At 37.3% G+C, this 23,556-nt stretch overlaps 1 protein-coding gene across 2 annotated transcripts in view; it reads left to right on the plus strand.

Moving 5' to 3' along the window:
- The window catches only part of KLHL32 (kelch like family member 32), a 119,291-nt gene that overhangs the window by 12,692 nt on the left and 83,043 nt on the right, over window positions 1-23,556 (plus strand). For both annotated transcript variants that reach the window (XM_041478196.1, XM_041478197.1), the window contains exons 2-3: window positions 12,787-12,869; window positions 15,390-15,570. In XM_041478196.1, coding sequence (XP_041334130.1) covers window positions 12,847-12,869; window positions 15,390-15,570 — 204 coding nt within the window. In that variant the 5' untranslated portion in view covers window positions 12,787-12,846. The remainder of the gene's footprint in view (window positions 1-12,786; window positions 12,870-15,389; window positions 15,571-23,556) is intronic.

Raw genomic sequence — 23,556 nt, forward strand, 5'->3', positions numbered from 1 at the left:
CATTCAGTTTGGATTGGTATTATTTCTAGACAGGAGTTTAAAGGCAGTTCCAATAAATGGAAAAGTCTGAAACTCATAAATGTGCCCTACTGGGACACCTAACAGAGATCTGGAGGCATGTGTATTTGCTGTGGTTTTGATAGAATTTCCCTCTTTTGCCCCTTCTGTTTCCTTTTATGAGATAAAATGTCTTCAAGAAGATTGGAATGTGGAATAAATAGGTCATATGGGACTAATATGCTCTTGCATGCATGCAGTACATTCTTAGTCTTCTCAGCTGTGCCACAGAGAATCACACAAAATACAGATTTGTCTAGGTCGGAAAGGACCTCTTGACATAATTTAGTCAAAGTCCCCTATTAAAGCAGGGTCAGCTCAATCAGATTGTCTAGGATAGTGTCCAGAGGTGTTTTGAATATCTCTAAGAATGTAGACTCCACAAACTCTCTGGGCAACCTGTTCTGATGTTTAACAATTCCTCACAGAAAATAGCATTTTCTAGTGTTCAATGGGAATTCCATGTCTGTCAATTTATGCCCATTCAGTTGTAGAAGAAACAGTGTTTTAACTTGAATTACAAGTAGCTATTTGTAGCACTTAGTGGTTTTTAACAAGGTAATTATTGCCCTTAAAACTAAAAAATAAATGTTGTTTTAGAAACAAGGAAACAAATGCCTTTTTTTTTTTTTTCTCTCTCTTCTGCTTGGCGCTGTTTAGCTTTTCAAATATGGTGGGATTTTAGTGATTGGCATTCAATTCACAAACTTCAGTTAGGCATGTAGGTCTGTCTCCACAAATCATCTGATGTTTGGTTCTAGGAGCAGTACTCACAAACCCTAGAGACTTGCTGAACTTACCAGTTAAATGTCCTGGTAGTGACAGATGCTTCAGAACAACAACAGGCTGTAAGTTGCTTGCATGTATATAAAGGGAAGAACAAGATGTCAATTTAACTGACAGAAAAAATCAGAAGTATACAAGTTTTAAATTCTTCACTTCTGCAAGTAAGCACCTAACTGTAGCCTTATGCCGTCTTTCATAGGTGCCCTTGGGAATTTAAACAGCAACTTGTTAAAAAAAAAAAAAAGATTTTACTTCTCTTTTGAAATGTAGCTTCTGGTTTGGTTGGTTTGTTTTTTTGTTTTGTTTTGTGGTTTTATTTTGGTTTTTTTTTTTTCATTTTTTTAAATAATCTAAGTATTGATGCAACACTTGCCTAAAAATGGATCTGAGTCTGTCTTTAAATCTGTGTGTATCCAAAGCATCTAAAGTATGAGTTCTTGGATTGTCTCTAAAAAGCAGAGAATAGAGCACATTTAAAAATCTGATGTTTTCAAACAAGAACTTATATATTTCTCTATTAACCTATTTGATAGAGCTTAATTAGAGTGATATTTTTCTTTAGTAAAAACGATTTCCTTAAACCGAATTTCTTAAGATGTTGCCAAAGTTATGACTCATGCTACAAATATATGCATATTCACTGAGAGTTTTTGTAGACTATTTCCTGCCACCTCCCCTCGCTAGCTGGTATGTCCCTTCTGCTCTGAGGGAATTTTTATTTGTTGTATTGACACTGGGTTTTAATGACAGTGGTCAATATCAGAACATTTTTTAGGTAGCTGTGTGGTACATTGACTAAAGTCTGTGTTAGAAATGAAATGTGTTCAGTAGAGGATGAGAGAAAAAAGTAGATCTCCTATTTCAGTAAAATACTCTAATATGAAATCTAGATTCTGGATAAATCCTTGGAGAAAAAGAATCCACTAACTCTATCATCAGCTTGGTCAGGACATTCAGCTGTTTTCCAGCATAAGAGGTCAGGTGTCCTGATGTTTTCCCTTGTGTTTCCAGCAGATATGTGAACCACAGCTTCCTGTGGTAGGGACTGTACCATTCCCCACTGTCCTAATGCTTCAAAAGCTTGTACTCTAGCAGATTGTACTCACAGGGAGCAGGGAGAAGGCCACGCTTCCTTAAGTAAAGCTGCCCATTGATATCCCTCTTGCGTTGAGAGCATTCTTCCTTTTAGTGGTATGGTAAGAGCTTTCTCCTTTGTCCAGGTAAGGTTTGTACAGTCCCGTGTGTATAGCAAAGCTCCTGCAGATTTTTGTCTATGGGTGCAAAAAATCCATCTGACATCTTCAGTGCCACTTTGCCTATCTCAGACCAGGCTTATCTGTGCTCTTGTCTGGCTGGGCTTATTGAGGTTATGGAGGTAGCAGTGGCTGTGTAAACGTGTTGCTGGTGGTGAATATAAGAAATCATGGTCTTACAGTAACAAAATATGGAAATATGGACATGATGGAAATTCTATCTTTTCTAAAATACAATTTTTTTTTAATTTGTTTGTTTTTTTTAAATCTGCAGAAGGCAGTGTAAAACAGGGTAAAGAGCTAGAAGCTGAGATGACTGTGCAGGCTTCACTGCTTATGGCTTTAGTGATTGCAGTGTGTAATAGAACTTGGAGACAGGCAACCCTCTCCACTCTCTTCCACTGCTTCTCACCCACAAAGATACAGAATTTATTTGTAAATCTTATTTATTCTGGTCATCTAATTAATTTTGATTTTCTATTTCAATCTAGATTTCTTTAATGCTTAAATCAAATATATCATTTCAGTAAAGAAGTGTTTCAATCGATCTGAGTTTGTTGTAAGGAAAAGGTCTAAATTAGATGGATTTACTTCAGAGCTCTAGCTAACTTCAGGTCCTGTCACTCCTACTTAAACTTCTAAGTCAATTATGAAAAGCTACATGTAGAAATTCCTTTTATACTTGAAGCATCTTAAACAGTAATACAGGCGTCCTTGTAATACAAGAGTTTATGCTGGAATGGCATTAGCCAGGCTTTTAGAAGTTTTGATGAAATTTATGGGTAGAAAAAGGGCCCTAAGGGAGTTCAAACATTCATGTTTTAAGTGATGGAATTAGGAATACTTGTGCCTTTTCTTGTAGTAAGCTGATTGTAGGGAACTTCAGTTTTGGTATTGTAGCACATAGCTTTTTGATTTTTCTAGTGTTCTTAGTTTCATGAACATGTAACCATTTGACACTTTTTCAAACTAAAAAAATCTTGAAGAGCTGTACCAATTGAATGGAATAGCAGCATGATTGTAACCATTAGCACTAAGATAAGTAAACTGTCAGGAATTATTCACTATAATCCGTCACAATCAGCAGAAAGGGAAAGCAAAGGTTCTGCAGCTGTTTCTCCACAAAAAAAAAAAAAAAAAAAAAGGTGAAAAACTTGGTGGTCTTGATTTCTAGTCTAAAATCTAGATGGAATGGGCTTTAGTAGACATTGATTCTTTTATTTGCTTTCTTCTAAATCTGATGATTTTGTCACATGCACATTTTAGCCCAGGATCTTCCCTGCCCTTATCTCTCTGCCTTTGTTCTGTGTGCTTTCACAGTCTGCTCTCCTGAGCATTCAGTCTTCTTGTCCAGCAGTTAGAATTATTCCCTGATGTCCTCTGGCTTCTCTACCTACAACTGCACTGTAGAAAAATCCATTATTTCTACTCCATTTTCTCGGATACTCATCTGAATTTAGTACTGTGTGCTATTCCCCTGTTTCTCCTTACCCTTTGCAAGAGAGGAAGCCCAGGAAATAACTGTAGCTGGTCTTCATCACCAGCTTCCTCCATGCTGTTTTTGTTTCCTCTTCCTACTTCTTTCCCACTTGACACCTCCCTCTTGGCCTCATCAAAATGTGTTTCATTATCAAGGTGAATCACACTCTGCCCAATTTGCTTAAAGCTGTCAGAAATCTTTTGATGCCCATTTCTCTTAACAGAAAAGTGCTTGCAAATATCTTTGTTCTCTTACATTGAAGAGTGGAGGAAAAGTCTGTAAGCCAATTATGTGTCTGGTTCTGAGGTCCTCAACACAAGGAGTGATGACTTGTTAGAAAGGGTCTAGGGAAGGATCACAAAGGTGGCCAAAGGGCTGGAGCACCTTTCCTACTGAGACAGTTGGGATTGTTCAACCTGGAAAACATCTTGGAGCCTGGTCTCACACTGGCCTTAGGGTAAGGGGCTTATAAAAAGGAAGGAGACTGACTTACACAGGCAGTAATGATAGAAGAAGGGGAATGGTTTTACAATGTATAGGTTAGATCTCTTTGTTCAGAGGGTAGAGAGGTACTGGAACAGGTTGCCCAGAGAAACTGTGGATGCTCCATTCCTGAAAGTGTTCAAGGCCAGATTGAATGGGCAACCAGGTCTAGTGGACCCTGCCCATGGGAGAGGGGGTTTGGAACTAAATGATCTTTAAGGGCCCTTCTAACCCAATCCATTCTGTGATTCTTTAATTCTATATGGGGTAAAATTGATAGGGATTTTAGTGATCAGTTACTCTATGACTTGAATATTTTTTCAAAATAGAAACGTGGAGGTCAGTAACCTATTGCATTGTTTTGATGCTTATAGAACGGTTGTGTAGTTGTATTTTTATGTACAGACACTTTTTTCCCTTCTGATTTCTGGCTTTGAAAGCACCCACTGGACACTGAGCAAGTATTTTACATCATTGTAATTATGCTGTAAGGGAAAGAAAAAAACCCACTCTTTGAAATACTGTCACTGTCCTGAAAGTGCAAGTTATATTGAAGTATAGTTCTGCCACCCTGTGGCTACTGAAGGCCATTCTTAGAAGGTACATGTTTATTTAACTGCTAGTAATCACAACCTTTTAACTTCTTTAATGATATTTCACAGAGGAAGCTGAAGGGCTATTGCAGGTCCTATAGAGATGTATAAACTCTCTGTGCTTTTATTGAAGTATAGAAATAGTTTTTCACTGGAAATACCATGTAGACACATAACTGATCACCTCAGTTATGCAAGACTATACAGTATTACGAATTCACACTTAGTATTTTTATGTGGTTTTTTAATGTTTCAGTCATAGATATGAAAAGTTCATGTGGCCGAATTGTCAAGATTGAAGACTACAGTACTGTATATTCCTATCTGGTGTATATATATATGCAGATTTGAAGTAGTTTCAAAAACATGTTTATGTATTTTTGACTCTCAATACTCTAGAAAAGAATAATTGTTTTGTTCAATAAAAGCATCTTGGTGGTTGTGAAAGTTAAAAATATAAGGCTTTACTGAGTGAGGCCCTGGTGAAGTTGACACCATTTCCAACCACACCTCACTATTATATGTCCCTTTTCATGTTTGTTTCTAGAGTTATCAGGAGATATAATTATGATATTTCTAGTTAAATTTCTGCTGCATTCCACAATAAAACATTCTGACTTGCTTTAGAGAAACCTTCCACATTTGTGGACCTATTAGAACAGATCCAGAGGAGGGCCACAAAGATGATCAGAAGGATGGAGCACCTTTCCTATGAAGACAGGCTGAGAGCTGGGACTGTGCAGCAATGAGAAGACAAAGGGAGACCTTCTAGCAGCCTTCCAGTACCTAAACGGGGCTTGTAAGAAGGTGGGAGAGGGGCTTCTTACAAGAACTTGTAGTGACAGGACAAGGTTCAAGGGGCAAAAGGTTTTAGACTGCAAGAGAGCAGGTTTAGTTTAAGTGTTAGGAAGAAATTCTTTACTCAGAAGGTGGTGAAGCACTGGAACAGGTTGCCCAGAGACGTTCTGGCTGCCCATGCCTGGAAGCATTCAAGACCAGGTTGGATAGGGCCCTGAGCAAACTGGTCTAGAGAGCGACATCCCTGTCCCTGGCAGATGGTTTGGACCTAGATGATCTTTAAGGTCTCTTCCAACCCAAACCATTCTATGATTTTGCAACAAACATGACAAATTTTCTAAAAAAGTAAGTTTAGACTGGAAGAATGGGGTTCTTAGTTTTTAAAAATCTAATGAAAATGCAAATCAAATTCCAAAATACCATGCAATTGCTACTACTAAAGTTGCTCTTTTATTTCCTTTTTATAAGGTCTAGAGGAAAAATCTTGAAAGCATCGTTTTGCAAAGTAATAGATTTTGGCTTATGCCAGCAGCAGAATGCCTTAAAACTGACCAGAGACCTTTTGACTTGTCCCTTATAACAACTGTGAACTGAGTGTATGGATTAGATACTTCATTTTGAGATTGCTTTGCATTTTTGTTGTGTAACTTTCAGTAAGATGAGAAAATAAGTTCATAGAAAAATAGTATAGATTGGGTTGGAAGAAACCCTTGAAGGTCATCTAGTTCAGTCTCCTGCCTTGAACTGAGATTTCTTCAATGAGATCAGGATCAAGTTGTAATTTTGTTCTCCCAGCCATGATAAATGAATCTGCTAGAAGTTATGTCCTGCTCCTTTCAGCAGGTGAGTAATTAGTGTCATAGCTTAAATGACAGCAACAGTGAGTGCTCTGAAAAGCTAAGATGATAGTGCATGAAGTTATGTTACTACAGTAGTATAAAACTGTCATCTTTTTTCAAATGTAGTAAGTGAAACTGTGTGCACACATCCTGGAAGCAAACCTTGTCTTCAGAATCATCAGACTTTGCCTGTGTAGTTTCCAGCTGAGTTACAGGATTTTCTATGGTTTTACCACTGGAATGCAACAAACTCTTTCTCAGGTGGTAGTTTGGGTAAAATATGCCTTAAGTTACACAGCTGACCATGAGCCTGGCTTTTTATTTTATCTGAACGTGTATTCAGAAAAAATCTTCAAAATGCTGATATATTGAGATATGTAGAAGATATAATGCCACAAAGAAGATATAAAGACATAAGGATGTTGTTCTACTCATACGGCCTTCAGCCTTGTTATATCATTTTATATTTCTGTGGTTTAAGATCTTAATTATTCTGTGAAGTCAGATGGTAATTTGGTGGTAACAGAAAATAAACCTCATTATTCTAATTGACTATAGCTGATGGCCTGAAGATAGCAATGACCTTTCCAGTCTCACAAGAAAATAGTTTGTAATTAGTCAGAAGACTGTAACAGTTTGAATTTTTTGTGGTTTTATTTTAATTTTGCTGAAGTTTTTCTTGAGGTGTTTTGACTGACTTCTATTTTCCCAAACAAGTCCAGGTTTTCAATTTTTTTATTCCCTTAATTTTGTAATTTATATTAAATCTAAGGGGTTTTCAGTACTATGAAAGCTTTTTCTTGAAATTCACTGTATTGAGGCACTAAATTAGTTGAGCAGCTTGTGTTTGAGCTGAGTGATGATTTCACTGACAGCATTGGGTAGTGGCATCTCACACTTGACATTCTTGAACATTTTTTATGGAATGAGAAAAATATTCCAATTCTCAAAGATCTCAGTGAAAAGAGGAAAAGGTATTATCTCCCAGGTATTATAAAGGTATGTGGGAAAAGTGTGTTACTATACTCAGAAGAGCAGGTTTGCAGTCAAACTTTAAATCTGTTTCCAATGTTTTCCTTTTGGTAAATTAATTTGGCAGAGATGTGATTTTTAAAAGTAGAAGATAATGTTGTCCTTTATTTTCTTTGAATAGTAAACCCATAGTTTTGTTTCTGAAGAGACTCTGAGGGAAAGGGAAGTATGGCTTGAAAGGATGATTTATTTTGGCTTAGTAAAACCACAGTAAGAAGCAGAAGCTCCTGTGAGTAAGGAGCCAGGCTAGAACAGAGAATTGCCATGGGTAAAACTTAATGGTCTAGTTCTGTATCCATGGCAGCCTCTGTCAGGATGTGCTGTGATGGCATTCTGGAATGAAATTAATATAGTGTACTTCTGTTAGCTTTTAAATGTTGTATTTTCTGTTTTAAAAAAGGCCATATTTAAACCCTTTTTGGAGCTGTCAAAGTGAAAATACCATTTCATTGCATACAAATGCTTTATCATCACAATGGATCCAGTTGGTTCAAAATTTTACTTTTTTGCAAGAAAGAGCTCATGGTCCTTTCAGTTTGTCCATGCATCTAACTTGAAGTGGTGTGGGTTTAAGTGGAAGTATTTTTCAATACTTTAAATACACACTTGAAAAAGGAGTGACTGGAGGGAAAGAAGATGACTAATTAAAGACAACTGCTTGAAAATGCAAAATATCTTTAAAATTATTTATATATTCAGTATTTTTAGTCTTTTTAACCAGTTCTTGAGCATGTGAATTTAAATAAATTTCTATGTAAAGTAGCTTGGCACACAGCAAATTTATTGTAAGTAATGTAGAGTTACTATTTTCCAACATAACAATAGTCATAATTAAGAATGTTAGTAAATATATCAAAATGAAATATTGCTATCTGAAAAGATACATTATCTGTACCCAGAGGAATGGAAAAAACCTCCACATTTAATGTGAAGTTTATGAACCAACGGCTTTTTATGGTTACTGACAAGTAAAGTGAAGTTTTGGAATGTAACTAAAAGCTACTTATGTGAAATGAGATTACGATCTGTGTTTAAATACTCAGGGTTTGGCTACGTGGTTTGATGAACTAAAATTAGTGATTTGAAATATATTTTTGATAAGCAGCATTGTTTGAAGTGATATGGTAATTGATAAATCAGTGGCTTTCCCAATATAAAGTAAAAATTTAAAGGAGAAATTAGAGGGCTTTTCATACACTGGAGGATTTTAAAGGCTGATTAAAGTGCCATTCTGTGAAGTTTAGTGTTAAACAGAAGATCAGCAACTTAATTTGTGGTGAACTAGCTCCCAAAATCAGTCTCCTGTCTCCATGAGTGGCTCTGAAGCAGCAGGGGCCATTGTGAGGAGTGCTGCTTGAAGACATCCCCAAGGGTTCTTGGCTCTCCCACCTCCCTCCAAACGTGGATCATCGCAAGAGCAGAGACTGCATCTGCCTGCAGTGGAGATTTGTCTATGTTGGCTGCCTGGGTCTCAGTGAACAGTTTGAAAGATATTTAGCTCAAATTTTGTGTTGCAGCTTTTCACAGCTAAGCTATTTTCTTTATGTGGGATAAAAGGCACCAAATGCTCTGTAATTTTCCACCCTGTCTTTTAAAGGTGTTCTGATCCTGGCCGTGTTTGTAAGAGAACATTTCTTCTGTCTACAAAAGCATCTTTTAGTATCTCTTGAATCTTGTATTAAGCTGAACTCTTGTGAAGTGGTAGTTGCCTGTGTTTCACTTTGATTTTTCTCACTTTTTTATGTCAGTCTTGCCAGATATCTGAGGAGAGCAGAGTCTCACCTCTCCCACCACAGCACAGTGTGTTCCTAGAACCGTGGAGGCAGTCAAGTGGGGTTTTTCTGACTCCTACATAGGTAATAGAACCCTTGCTTTCCCCTAAACCTAGGCTGGGGCTCAGGAGCTGGGAGTGGGATAGTTTAGTAACTCCTTCCTAAGAGCTAATTACCTTAGTAAAGAAAAGAGTACAAGCTTTTAATGCAATGCTATTTTATTTTTGTATTAAGAACACATTTAAAATCAGATTTTTAAAATAATTTAATTTGTGACCTAACAGAATTAATGCTTATATCATGTTCTGTGAGTGAGTTCACACTGAAGTTGATGGTAACTCAGTTGTTATTTACTTAGAGCAAATGGGAAAATTATTGATGAAACCACCAAAGTGATAATTATTTTATATAAGTTTGAATTATGTAGAAAACCTGCATGTTTTCAGGCATTATTAATAGATTGTCATTTCCATTATGAATATACATTTTTTACTAGTTTGCAAGACAAAGGAAGCATAATTAGGGTGGAAGAAATGTTTCTTAGGTACCCAGTATAAAATACAGAGCCTGTTTATGCAACAGAATAAGTTTTGTGATGATCTGGACTATGGTTTGGGCAACTCTGTAAAATCAGGTATGTGAACTAGAAAAAAAAGCTCGTTACATCAAGGGGAGGAAATGGTGAATTTTGGAACATTTAAGTTATTTTCAGAAAGTAGATTGAATATGAATTTTATTTTGATCTCCTACACCCTTCCCCCCTTAATATAATCCATATTCTGGTGGCTTTTATTTTCAAGAATTATTCAGAAATATGTTCTCGCCTTCAGTTTGTTTCTAAATGACACAAGAAAAACAAATAAACCCCCCCAAATAAGCCCATCAAAAGGATGAGAAAAGGTCTAACTGGAATTCTTTCAATGCCTCCTGTGTTCTGTGTAAACTAGGAGCATGGTATTGGCTCCTCAAGATTAATTTAAATGAACAAGACTTTTTTTCTGGAAAAGGGAACATGCATTCTGCCAATAAATACTTTTGGATACTAAACTACTTTGTCTAATATTTCCAAACCAGTGTTATATTTGATTAAAATAAAGGAAGAAATACTGTCTGCTTAAATGCTTTTTTTTTAGTGATCTTTGAACAAATAATTCCTGAACTCCACTGGTAATTTCGATTAAAGAAGTGGCGTAGCCTAACTGTGCAATGGATGTGGCAGAGTGACACTTCATTCCAAGATTTCCTGAGAGTGCAAAAAGCCTACTGTTTATTTTGCTGTGTCATAAGACTGCGACAAAAATATATATAGAAAGACTGGCATTTCATCAGGCAAACAGGGCAAACACTGTTTTGGTGTATTAGTTTGTCATAATCATTTGCATGGACAGTGTGGTTTCTTTTGCATTGCTTACCTTTTAAATCCTTAGATACACTGTGTTTACGTAAGGAAACTACTGTTGAGGGTTTTTCTTTATTTCATTTAGGAATGGTGCACTATTCCCTACTGAAATAATATGTTCTTCCAATGCTAGCTAGATCATTACTAGTTTTATTCATTCGCAAATTTTTAATTTTAGCACTTTTCTAGGACGTGAAAAAACTAATGAAGCAATAAGAAAATAAATTTTAGTTGTGAAATACTGTAGTATTGGGAATTAGTGTTCATCACAAAATCATAAAGCGTAAATAATATATTATTTTTAAAAAGTGCTTTTAGGCAATTTTAGCATGTATCTCAAACCTAGGATGTAATGAATATTTATGTCTGGCCTATATAATATATAATATATTATATTTTTCCTGTTAATTTCCAGCATTAGGGAGTATTTCACTATAACAGAAGGATTTAGGTGGATTTAAAGTTTTCCATTTAAACCAAAAGTCTTATCCTTAAGTTTATAAACTAATCTTTTAAACCGATTTGATTACTTAAAGTAGTTTAATAGAAAGACAATACTATGTCTTAAACATTCTAATGCAAAGAATTTCCTTAGGTACCAATCACAGTTTATATAATGGAGATATATCCAGCTGTCTGAAATAGAAATAAACTCTTGCTGCAAATTATTTTAGAACTGTTCAGGCACAGCATATCTATGCAACAGGTGGAAGTGCCTCCTTAATTTTTTTTTTCAGTAAGGATAAATAATGCTTTCAAATTTCCCATTATTAAAGATGTTTAGCTGCTTTAATTCTATATGGCTAAATAAAAACAGGAGAATTGATTTAATGATTTACCACGTACTCTTGTGTACATTTAAGTGAGGCATGCAGTGCTGGAGCTTTGGAAGAGAAAGGAGGAGTGCTGAAGTTTAGGGAAAATTGATTTGTTATTGTAGAACCACTAAATGCAAGGTGGTCTGTTTGAGTATTTTGTTAATTCTTTGATGCATATGCCTTAATTATTGTAGAAGGAATGCTTTTCCCTGCAGGTCTTCATCCTTCCTCTGTTTGCTCTCACTGCTGCTTGTGGTTTTTGGTTGGATTTTTTTGGTTTTTTTTTTTTTTTTCCCCTGTGTGTGGGCCAGAGAGTTTGGACCTCTTAAAGGTTGAATTTGTTCTGTACCGGTCTCTGGATGGTGTAGGATTTCTGAAGGGCAGACATCAGTATTGATGTATGGGTGTATTCAAGAGCAGGTACATTGATCAGAAGTGGTTTTGCTTTCCTAATTGACAATACCAACTTAATATGCTGTGTTTTTCTGTCTCTTGAAGGATAAGGTGAATTGTCTTAATAGAACTAGAATGGTGGTCATTGATGAAGAGAGTGAAATGTTCTGAAACCACCATTTGAAGCACTGCACACCCATTTCTTTAAGTATCCCACTGAATCATCAGCATAAGTTCTCTATGACCTCACCCATCTGCTCAGAATTGCAGTCTTTTTGGAAAAGAGAGGAAAATATGGAAAGCTTTCCATTCTTCAGATTTTGCTGAATTGTATTACTTCAGTATTACTGAGTTACATTAAACAAGCCACACACGGTTTAAATAAGCAGTCAAAGTAGTGTACTTTTCTTTTTTGACTATTCAGTTAAAACCTATTTTTTCTTTTGTACTTCTTATATGAAATTGGAATGTCTTGTCAGCTGTGCTGGCTGCTACACCAGTTAGAAATCTGATGTATAACCCTGTTTTCAATAACTTAGGTCTTTGGACACTTCAGCTGTTCTGTGTTTATTTATATGGTCACTTTAGTATTTTGCCTTTTGAAAAAAGAGCTGTTCTGTTTATAAAAATGATTGTACTATACTGCTTCTATTTGCCAGAATGATTATAGCATTCTAGAGTCATTTAGGTTAGAAAAGACCCTTAGGATCATTGAACATAAAAACTGTGTGTTATTCAGGGAAGTAAACAAATACTAACACATGCCTTTGGCTTACTCTTCATATTGAAGGAATTTTGGTACAATTACTTCCCTCCTCACCATTCTTCAGCTTTTTTGAAATATATGTGTTCCTGAGTTTGTGGAAAGCATTCCTCAAGGGCAGCAGGGGTAGGACGTTGAGATGGCAGGGTGTGAATCTCTAGAAAAGACTAGAGGAAAGGCCGCTTTCCTTACAGAAAGACTGTACTCAAATCTAGACAGCGAAAGTTGCTTTTGAATTGCACATCCTGAAAGTATTGATCTTTAAGGCTGAGGCTGTGTATGCTTTGAATTTTAATGTTCCTCTCCATTTTCTTTTCTAGCTGGAACAGTCACAGCTTTCCCTAGAGGATTATAAGTTTTGATATTCAGAAGACTGAAGGATGCCATCTGAGAGGTGCCTGAGGTATAGTACTTGGTAGTGTGTAGGAAGTTATTAACATTTGGGATGATGTTTACCAAAGATTCAGTTAAGAAAGTAGAAAAAAGTAAAACTAATAGTTTTGTTCATTAGATAGGAATTCACATTATTAAATACATGTCCATGTTATAATCTACAATATATTACCTTGTTGCTTCTTATCTCAGGCAAGGAAAACTGTGCCTGGGATTGATTGGAGGCCCACAGTTTCTTCATACCTTATCTTATTTATGCCTTAGTGTATACTTGGAATTTTTGATTGTGGAAGCAACTGGCATTTTTTGCATCTGGAATGGTGGCTGGTGATAGTTTTGGGTCTCTGCAGTGTTCCACTGTTTGGGACACATTACTTTTCCAGTTATGTGAAATGTCTTGCAAGATTCTCTCAAATTAATCTTTCTGCCTTCCCTTTTGTCTCCTTCCCCGTGTAGCCTTTCTAATTTGTTTGTACCACCCATTCTTGCAATAGAGAATTTGTCATTTATAATTTAATTACTTTCTGGGAGCAGAACATGGTTCTTTCAGACAGAACACTCTGTAGAATTTATTAACTGAATTGGTTTTCTGCAGAACTTTTCAGTAGTGTGATATGCTGGTGCTTCTGTTTCACAGAGCAGTTAACACTCTGATCTGGGAGCTCTGAAAGCTCCCTGATATGACTGGGACACCTCATCATTCCAGTTCTGTTTCCCCTTCCCTGCCATGCTTCTGCAGCAGAAGAGGATCAGAACTTGCTTGCTTTTATAGCTATTGAATTTATCAACTGACAATATCACTACAAATAATCAGTCATGTTATGTTTAATTATTCTATGTATTTTCATTCATAAATTCCAGTTAAATTGCCTTTCATGTGTATGCATTCTTCATATGTTATTAGTACAAGGGTTACAGGCAACTGATTTTTCACTTTGGTCACTGAATTGGAAAATGGATTATGATAGAACTCAATTTAAAATCCCAGATATGTTCTCTATTGAATGAAATAGTCCTCTGGATGATGGTGAAAAAAGCAAGAGGAGTGAAGGTCTTGATTTACAACACCGGGAGAGAGGCTAATAAAAACAGAAGTAAAGAGAAACCATCTCAGGGTATCATTAATGTATTATACTTGCCTTAGTTTTAGTCACTTTGCTATAGAAATTACAGAAGAGAAATAACCATTAAAAATTGCGTTTAGCAAGTTAGATTTCTTGATAATGTCATTTAGAATATGAGTTCGGTTCCACAAACAGAACAGCTGAAGAAAAAAAGAGTAATTTGAATGAGTCCTTTTGAAATGTATTTAGGGCATGTCCATATGTGAAACCTGAACTGTCAGAGGGGCAGTTAAATTCAGATACATTCTGTTCCTGTGTTATTTCTCTTTGGCCAGCCTTCTTCTAGAAGTAATGTTTTAGTTGTTGTCTTTTTAAAAGAGCAGGTTAGATTAGAGCAAACAGTCTGCAGGGCAGGTATGCAGTAGTTTACAGGTGCCCAAGGTGCAGGAGTAGGATGGGCAGAGAAAGGAAAATATCACAGCCACACAGCTGCTGCATAGTACTTGTATGCAGTGAATTACATGATTGTGCTGGAAAGGTGATGGGTTTTTCACCCGCTTTAAAAAAAATCTTCACTTTGATTTATGCTGAGATGACTCTCTGTAAACTCACCTTCTATAAACACATATGTGGATTCTCTGGCAGTTTAAATTGGTAGTCTTACAGAGCTCGAATCAATTGCATTGTTTTGTACCAAAGAGGATTTGCTGATATGTTTTGATTTGTTTCCATTTGCATCAACAGTTATCTTCTCTTCCTTCTGCTACAGAGAAAGGAAGCTGCAACCAGGCAGTCCTAGACTGGATTATATGCAAGTCTTCTATTCATACATGGAAATATTCAGAGGTGGAGAAGGCGTTGGCATTTTAAAATTGAGCAAACATCCTCTCCCTTCCCCCAACACAAAACAGACAATAAAAAAAAAAAAAAAACAAACATTACAACACTTCATAAATATGAATAGCCTGAAGTGGTCTGAAAACATTCAGTAACTCAGCATCAGACTTAAACAGGCCACCTGAGACCAGGAGGTGTCATACTTTATAGTAGAACTTCTTGCATACGTACATATACCCTCCTTTTCACCAGTGCTTCAGTTTGAACATCTTAAAGTTTTCTGGTGGTCCATTGACCTAAGCCCTCTATTGTTCTCATTTAATCCTAAAATTAATCCTGTGAGTTTGGCTGACTTCTGGTACAGGAAATGAGAAATCAGAACCATTGAGGTTTTTAAATTTGAGTATATAATCAGTTTTCATAATGCTTTGTTATATTGAGCTTTTCTTCTGATGTCTATGCTGTGTAAAGATTTTTGCCTGACAGGGTTCCTGACTTTTTTGCTTTCCAAGAATTATCAAACTGTCTTGTCTTAGAAAAAGTTGTTCTGTATTCCTGACAGCATGTGTTTGTTTTGTGCTTTATTTTTTGTTTGTTTTTGACAGAATTTTTCCTCTTTCCCCTCTCAGTGTTCAGGAAATGCTGACAGGTCAGAGGCTTTGTCAGTCTAGCTCCCACAACGATGCCGTCCTGGCAGCTCTGAACCAACAAAGAAGTGATGGCATTCTTTGTGATATTACCCTTATTGCTGAAGAGCAGAAATTCCATGCACATAAAGCAGTCCTGGCAGCCTGCAGTGACTACTTCCGAGTAAGTCCTAAGATTTTTTTATTTCTATAATAATATTAAAACTTATCATTGTGGAGGATAGAGATGATTATAGATATTATATTGAATAAGATTTAAATCTGAACCTTTGGAATATGCAGAATTATTGCACACTCTGTAGAGTATACAACTTCAAATATCCATAGGAAAGAAATGTTGAGAATATAAATCTGATTTTTTTAAATAATTATTTATGGTAAGTCTTCTCCTCCCTCTGCCCCCAACAGAGATGGGCAGTACACATATTTCTATGAATTTAATGCCCCAGTTAAAGTGAGAAAGTGGAAGATATTTTAGTATGTAGAAATTTTTGTAGAACATATGAGAGTTGTGATTAGAGGATGGTGAAGAAGAGGCTGAGGGAAGACCTCACTGTGGTCTTCAACATCCTCACGAGGGGAAGCAAAGGGGCAGGCACTGATGCCCTCTCTGATGACCAGTGATGGGACTCGAGGAAACTGCATGAATCTGAGTCGGGACATTTACATTGGATATCAGGAAAAGCTTTTCACCCAGAGAGTGTTTGAGCACTGGAACAGGCTCCTCAGGGAAATGGTCACAACACCACACCTGACAGAGTTCAAGAAGCATTTGGACAATACCCTTGGGCATGTGGTGTGACTCTTGGGGTGTCCTGTGAAGGGCCAGGGATTGGACTTGATGGTCCTGATGGCCCCCTTCCAAGTCAGCGTGTCTATGATTCTATGGTTAGAGTATGGAAGTATGGGGAGAGGGAGTTTAAATTTAATATTTACTGTGAGGCTGATGAGGCACTGGAACAGATTTCCCTGAAAGGGGCAGGCACTGATGCCCTCTCTGATGACCAGTGATGGGACTCGAGGAAACTGCATGAATCTGAGTCGGGACATTTACATTGGATATCAGGAAAAGCTTTTCACCCAGAGAGTGTTTGAGCACTGGAACAGGCTCCTCAGGGAAATGGTCACAACACCACACCTGACAGAGTTCAAGAAGCATTTGGACAATACCCTTGGGCATGTGGTGTGACTCTTGGGGTGTCCTGTGAAGGGCCAGGGATTGGACTTGATGGTCCTGATGGCCCCCTTCCAAGTCAGCGTGTCTATGATTCTATGGTTAGAGTATGGAAGTATGGGGAGAGGGAGTTTAAATTTAATATTTACTGTGAGGCTGATGAGGCACTGGAACAGATTTCCCTGAGAACTTGTGGCTGCACCATCCCTAGAAGTTTTCAAGGCAGGATGGATGGTCTGAGCAACCTGGTCTAGTGCGAGGTGTCCATGGCAGTGGGTTTGAAACTAGGTGATCTTTACCCTTTCAACCCAAGCCAGTCTATGATACCATGATAAATGCAACTTATTTCAGCTTGAGATTAGATTTTTGTCAGATGTAAATGGTTGCTCTCAAAGAGGGAGCCATAGTAATTTCTTAAATGTGATAAAACTTATTTTCAGAAACAACTGTTTCCAAGATGTAAAAGAAAATATTCCCTGGGAAATCTGATTCAGACAATTCCAGTCTAATTCCAACCTAGAATTGGAGTAACTGAAAAGTTGTGTTTGCTCATAGGAAAAGTAACCTTTATATGAAGCAATTCTACTAACCTTAATTACAATGTGCCCACTCAAAATGTTGGACCATCTACAGCTGTGTAGTTAACTGGTATTTTTCAGTGTGAGTCATCCTGTTGTTAATCAGATACTAAAATTAAAATTAATTTAAAGGTCTATTTTCTCTAACAAAGTAAATTTATTAAATATTTTGTCTACACAGTAATTGTAGCGTGATGAACTTCTTTATGGGGATCTTTTTGTCTTGTTACAATAGTAATACAGTGTATGACAACTTCTCTATATCGCTGATTACCTGAGCAGGGTTTTTATCTTCCTGTCAGCTCTCTCTTGACTTTTGGTTAGAATTTAGACTTAATTTATTCTGTGTATTTAAGAAATGTTATTAACCTTGATGTGACTTTCGCTGTGATGGTGTTGAGCCAATTGATTGCTCATTTTTTGAGCTTATCTACATGCTTATGGGTTCTGCTACAGCATAGTTTGTACTGCCACGGTTGCTGATGTTGCTTCATCATGATGCCCAGGCCCTGCTGTAGCAGAGTTTGCTTTGCATTTTTATTTCCTTTCACCCCAGTGCACAGAGAGGGATTCTGGACCTTTCTACTTGTAGCAACTGCCAATGATAGATACAGTGCCTGTTGTTCTGGTTTGGTTGAAATATTTTCATAAGGCTGCCATATCATCTGCACCCATGACACTCTTTCCAGAGCTCATTGTGCCCTGTGCCTAGAAACGTCATGGAGTGGGCACCTATGCCCAGTGCTCCAACACTGAGGTAGGAACAGCTTCTACTTTGGTCACTTATTGATTGGTGTTGAGATTTGGGGCACTGTGATTTATCCTGTTATTTCCAGTTGAGTTACTTGGTATGGACTGGACAGTAATTGCAAATTAAAATCTTAATGCCCTTCATTGCTACATAAATATTTTTTATTTAAAAAATGTTGTGAGAATGCTTTATGCAACATTGAGTTATTTGGTCTGCCTCTAAACTCTTCTGGTTTGGTAGCATGTATTCTTCAGAATTTAGATATTAGCTATAAATATGGAACCTGTGCTTTCTGAAATCAGGCAAGGAGGTTTTTTATTAATAGACAAAAATCTTTTTTTAGAATATTGTGAAGTAAGATCTATATTCTGGAGGAGGATGGCAAGAAAGTTACACTATGTTCCTAATTCTAATAATTTAGAAAAAGCAAGAGTCAATTAAAAAGTAATAATGTTTTGAGAGAGATTATTGATCTTTTATATCTAGGGAGATTTTACCTGATTTGAGCTACTTGGGTACTCTTTTTCTAAGACTTACAAGAATGAATCAAGATTAATTTTAGAGTTGGTAAAAAGAAAGAGGTGTTTCCGGGGGATGATAAAGGAGAACAGCAGATTTATTGAGAATGACATGAGTAATGATCTGGAAGTGCTGGATCTGTCTCAAGTGGCCGTAAAGGCCAGAGTCATGTGCTTCAAACTTAGCTGTTATTATTATATAATTTTTACCCTTATTTTTATTTTCTGGAGGAATTCTTAGACAAAACTTTCAGATTTTCTAACCCTAAAGTCATTTATGAAGAACTCATTGCCATGTGAAACTTACCAGGATGGACCTGCTGCTGGCCAAGGCTGAACCAAGCAGGGGATGATAGTAACACCTCTGTAATCTGTTAAGAAGGAGGGAAAAAGTTACTGTACAGATGTAATTGTGGCCAGAGGAGAGCAGGGTGAGAATATGGGAGAGGAAGAACTGTACAGACACCAAGGTTGGTGCAGAAGGAGGGGAAGGAGGGGAAGGAGGTGCTGCAGGAGGTGACATTGCCCTGCAGCCCATGGTGAAGACCATGGTGAGGCAGCTGTGCCCCTGCAGCCCATGGAAGTCCACGAGGATGCAGAGATCCACTTGCAGCCCCTGCAAGGGAGATACCCTAGCCAGAGCAGGTTGCCTGAAAGAGGTCTGTGGAACCCTGGGAAAACTATGCTGGAACTGGATCCTGACAGGGATCTGCAGACCTGTGGAGAGATAGGCCCATGCTGGAGAAGGTTTCCTGGTAGGACTTGTGACCCTGTGGGAAATCCAGGCTGGAGCAGCCTGTCCTTGAAGGACTGCACCCCATGGAAGAGTGACCCACATGGCAGCAGTCTGAGGGGAGCTGTTGCCTGTGGAATGGACTCAGACTGGAGAAGTTCATGGAGAACTATCTCCCCTTGGAGGGACCCCACGGTGTAGCAGGAAAAGGACTCCTCTCCCTGAGCAGTGGAAGAAACTGCCCAGGGTGATGAACTGACCATAACCCCCATTCCCTGCCTCCATGGACTGCTGGGGGAGGAGGGAGAGCTGAGAAGGAGAAAGAGGTGTAGGGAAGTTGTTTTTAAGGTTTATTTAAGGTTTATTTTAAGGTTTATTTTAAGATTTACTTCTCACTATCCTGCTATGATTTTGTTGGTAATGAACTCTATTAACATGCCCAGTTCAGGTCCATTTTGCCTATGACGGTATTTGCTGAGTGGTCTCTCCTGTTCCTTAACTCATGAACTCTTAATTTTATTTTCTCTCCCCTCTCCATTTGTGGAGGGGACTGAGAAAGCAGTTTTGGTGGGTGCCTGGCATCCAGCCAGCATCAGTCCACTACAGTCTTTTTTCCAGGTCTCCAAAAATATGTTCAATTCTATGCAGGGCTCTATCAGAGTAAATAGATTGTTTTTCCTTTTTTGCCACTATTGTAAAACAGCTTCTACAAGAGACTGGATGTTTGCTTTCCATGGAGGGTTTGTATTCCTTTCTGCAGTTTTGTTCTGTGTCTACTTTGATTAAATTGCAGTGTTTTCTTGAGCAGTATATTTTCTTAGAAATTGATACTTATGTCTTTCTTTTACTGGAAAGAAAAGTTTGTTAATGCTTTAGAAGGATAACTAAATTTGTGTCATTTTACAGACTGGGGCAATTGGAGCCACTTGTGTGAGGAAGAGTGGACAGAGAAGGCCAGAAGTTTCCTTACCAAATTTTCTTTGGGATTATAGTTTGGAGTAAAATCTTTTGCTTTCCTAAGATAAGCCAGAGACCTGAGCTTCAGTAAAGGCCAGCCTTCTAGGGTACCAGCAGGCCTTCCTTTCTTCCTGTTGGTATAGGTGGTCTCACAGTTCCAGCTGTACAGAAACATTGAAGTTTAAATCCTAAGAGTAACTCCTGGTTTGGAAGTTTGTTATATTTGAACACCAAAATTTTGTGAGTTTTCTCTTTAAGAAAAAAATCCCTTAGGGAATTGGATACAACGACTCTGTACACAGAGTTAAACTGCAAGATTAGACACTTGAAAATTAGGAGTTTTAATTTATTTTCTGCTCCTGAAGTACCTCTTCTTTCAAGATGTCCTAAGGAATATAGTAGTTATCTCCATACTCTAAAATACTACTATAAAGAATAGTAAACATCTATTCTTATGTGTTCTTTTTAAAGTAAGAAACATAATTTTAGGCAAACTTTTCCATATTGACATGCTGTGATTTGCCATTTGTCTCAATCTATTGCACTGAGACAAGGCAGTTGAGTTAATATGTGTAACTGTGATAGCTCTAGCAAGCTAAGTCATTTCCAATTAAAAGATTCCTCTGCTTTTTTCCCCTCTGGGAGCAAAATGAAATGTTACTGCATGACTTCATTAGTAGGCATTTACAGTGTTGGCAGGTGGTTATATAACCTCAAGATTTTCTTCTACAGAATGCATTGGTTTTCCAGTCAGAAAAACTCTTCTTCTTTCCTGCTTTTCATTTGAGTGGGTTTTTAGTTGCAGGACTTTGATCTTTCTCAAAAAGATGCAGATTTTCCATCTAATTTATATGAACAATTACATCAATTATCTGGAATAGTTTTTAAAATGTCAATAATATTCTGATTCTTTTTTCACAAGGAGCATGCTCAATTCTTAGAAGATTTTTTCTTATCTGAAATGAATTAGTGATAATAATTTTGCACACAGACTTTGTACTCCCAACTGCCACAGTTGATTCTTAAGCAGTTTCTTCTCAGGGGTTTTCTGTGCTCTCTTTCCTGCCTGTTGTCAGATAGTTTCCTCCTTTGTCCACAACATTGCTGATTGTTCATATTTTACAGTATATTGCATTGTTTCATGATAAGGTTTGGGAATTAATTTTTATAAACCTCTCCCTGAGGATTGGAAGGGTGATTGATGCAAATAGCTCTTGAAGTCTTATTATATTAATCATAAAGAGGAAAAAGCTCTCCCTGATATATCTTAGAGATAGATCTAAAGACCTAGTTTAGATCAGAGTTACCTGCTGCTTTTGCAGTATAATGTTATTTTGTCTTTCAGTATATTATAATTGCTATGTGTCAACTAAAAAACCAGTATCTTCCTATCATACCCTGAAAGTGATGCTACTTAGAAATTGTCTTTCCATATAACCTTTAAAAATGTAAGCTCTTCCCATTGGGCCAAATCAGCTCTGTTCTTCCAAACAGTAGTTCTACTTGTAGTCCTTCCCTAGCCCCAAGCCACATATGGATAGGTATGGCTGCTTCTGAACTTCCTTCCTGGAAAACAGGATAAGGAGCAATGGCCATAAATTTAAATAAGAGAAGTTCCACCTCAACCTGAGGAAAACTTTCCACTGGGGGTAGCATAGCACTGGAATGGGCTGTCCAGGGAGGTCTTGGGTCTGCCTGGTTTTGTGAACATGTTACTTATATGCCCACTGTTGAGAGTGAGAACTCAGGGCTGAGTGCTTCTCATTAGAAAGAAAGGAACTTGTCTAAAAGAGGAGGAGGCCTGGAAAGAAAGGAGTTAAATTACTAGGATATTATAAAGGTTTAAATACAAATTAGAATGTTACTACTAATTATTCAGTAATCCAGTTACAGTTGAGTGTCAAGAAAGCTGCATATTCCTTCACTTCTCAAAATATTGTTTGATATAGGCATTTCATTTGTTTTACTAAATTAAATCAAAGCACTGGAAGTAATATAGCCTGGACAGGTGTGGGGTGTTCTTTATAATGTTCATCTGAACCAACTCTTTTACTTCTGGAGTATATACAAAAATGGTTTGCAAACTTTTTAAAGCTTTCTAAATAACTACTTTAATATTCTTTCTAAATGAAAAAGAAGGAAATGGATCTGGGTGATTTTATTTTGTTCATCCTTATCTTTGTATTTAATGAGTTTTTATTCTGTGAGGTTCTGAAGCAATTTTTCTTTGCTGCAGATAGAATTCCCACAGCTCAGCAGTGTTGGTGCTGACAAAAACATCTACAAGAATCTTCTTTTTAATGAATGCTGTGTTCAAATTCCCAACAGTTGTTATTCTGTCTGCGTAAATATGTTTCTGTTGCAATTCTCATAGTTCATGAATTAATTAATTGCAATTCTGTCAGTGTTGGATAGTTGACAATATGCTGTGGTATCATCTTGAGTTTTTGTTTTTCCTTTTTTGAAGTGCCTGTATGGTAAGTGTGTGCACATGGCTGTATATGGGAAAATCAACTCTGCAGCTAGTGAGATAGGCCATAGCAGGCTGTGGCTCACTGTCTCAGATCAGTGTGATAAGAACATGTGGTGTTTGGCTACTGAGTTGATGCATTCTCTCAGTTTAAAACCAGGAGAGAAAGGAGTCATTACAGCCATGTTCCTCTGGTTGTCCATTTCTTTACTATGTTCTTTGCTTGCTTCAGGCTACCTCAGTTCAATTTTGCAGTGCTGCCATAACAAGTATTCTGAATTTGGGCTGGGCTCAGCTGCATTTCTATATGGCTTAGTGTTTGCCCATGAAGACCAATTTATTGGGGCAGGTCTGTGGCAGAGAAGCATTTTGTACCTGTTTTCTTCTCAGTCTCTATAGTCTGGTGAGGAAGTCCTTTGTTACAGAACATTGTTGGATGCAGTAAATGCTATTGTATATCTTGTAGTCTCTGTCAGTATCTTCCTACACAATCTCGGGAAAAATAACATTATTCTGTGGGTGTAGTGAAGCTGAAAATACCCAAGGGAATTATTTGGGCAGCATATCTATTTAAGCTTCAGTGACTAGGACCCACATACCATTTTGATAACATAAGAAGTATCCAACAAAAGAGACAGAGAGGTGTTAGAATTTTTTAACATTCTTGAAATAGCTATTTTTCTTTTAGATACCCCCTCAGGGAGTGTTCCAGTCTCCTTTGTTTGTATAAGAACCCATTGCAATGCAGTTCTGGCTTTTGTGTTTCACAACATGCTTGTTGAAGTTTAGAGGAGATACCTTTATTTTAATAATTTCTTCAGCTGCTTCATTGTCAACAGTGTCATTGTTTTACATCCTTTTATTATCTTCATTTCAGTAGACTGAAATACAATATTGGCTAATTGAATTCATGTCACTGTAGGCAGTGAATCTTGTGAAAGGTTGGATTTAAGCAGTGGAACCTTTGC

This window comes from Pyrgilauda ruficollis, unplaced genomic scaffold (genome assembly GCF_017590135.1).
Source record: "Pyrgilauda ruficollis isolate IOZ18807 unplaced genomic scaffold, ASM1759013v1 scaffold43, whole genome shotgun sequence".
In the NCBI taxonomy this organism is placed as follows: domain Eukaryota; kingdom Metazoa; phylum Chordata; class Aves; order Passeriformes; family Passeridae; genus Pyrgilauda; species Pyrgilauda ruficollis.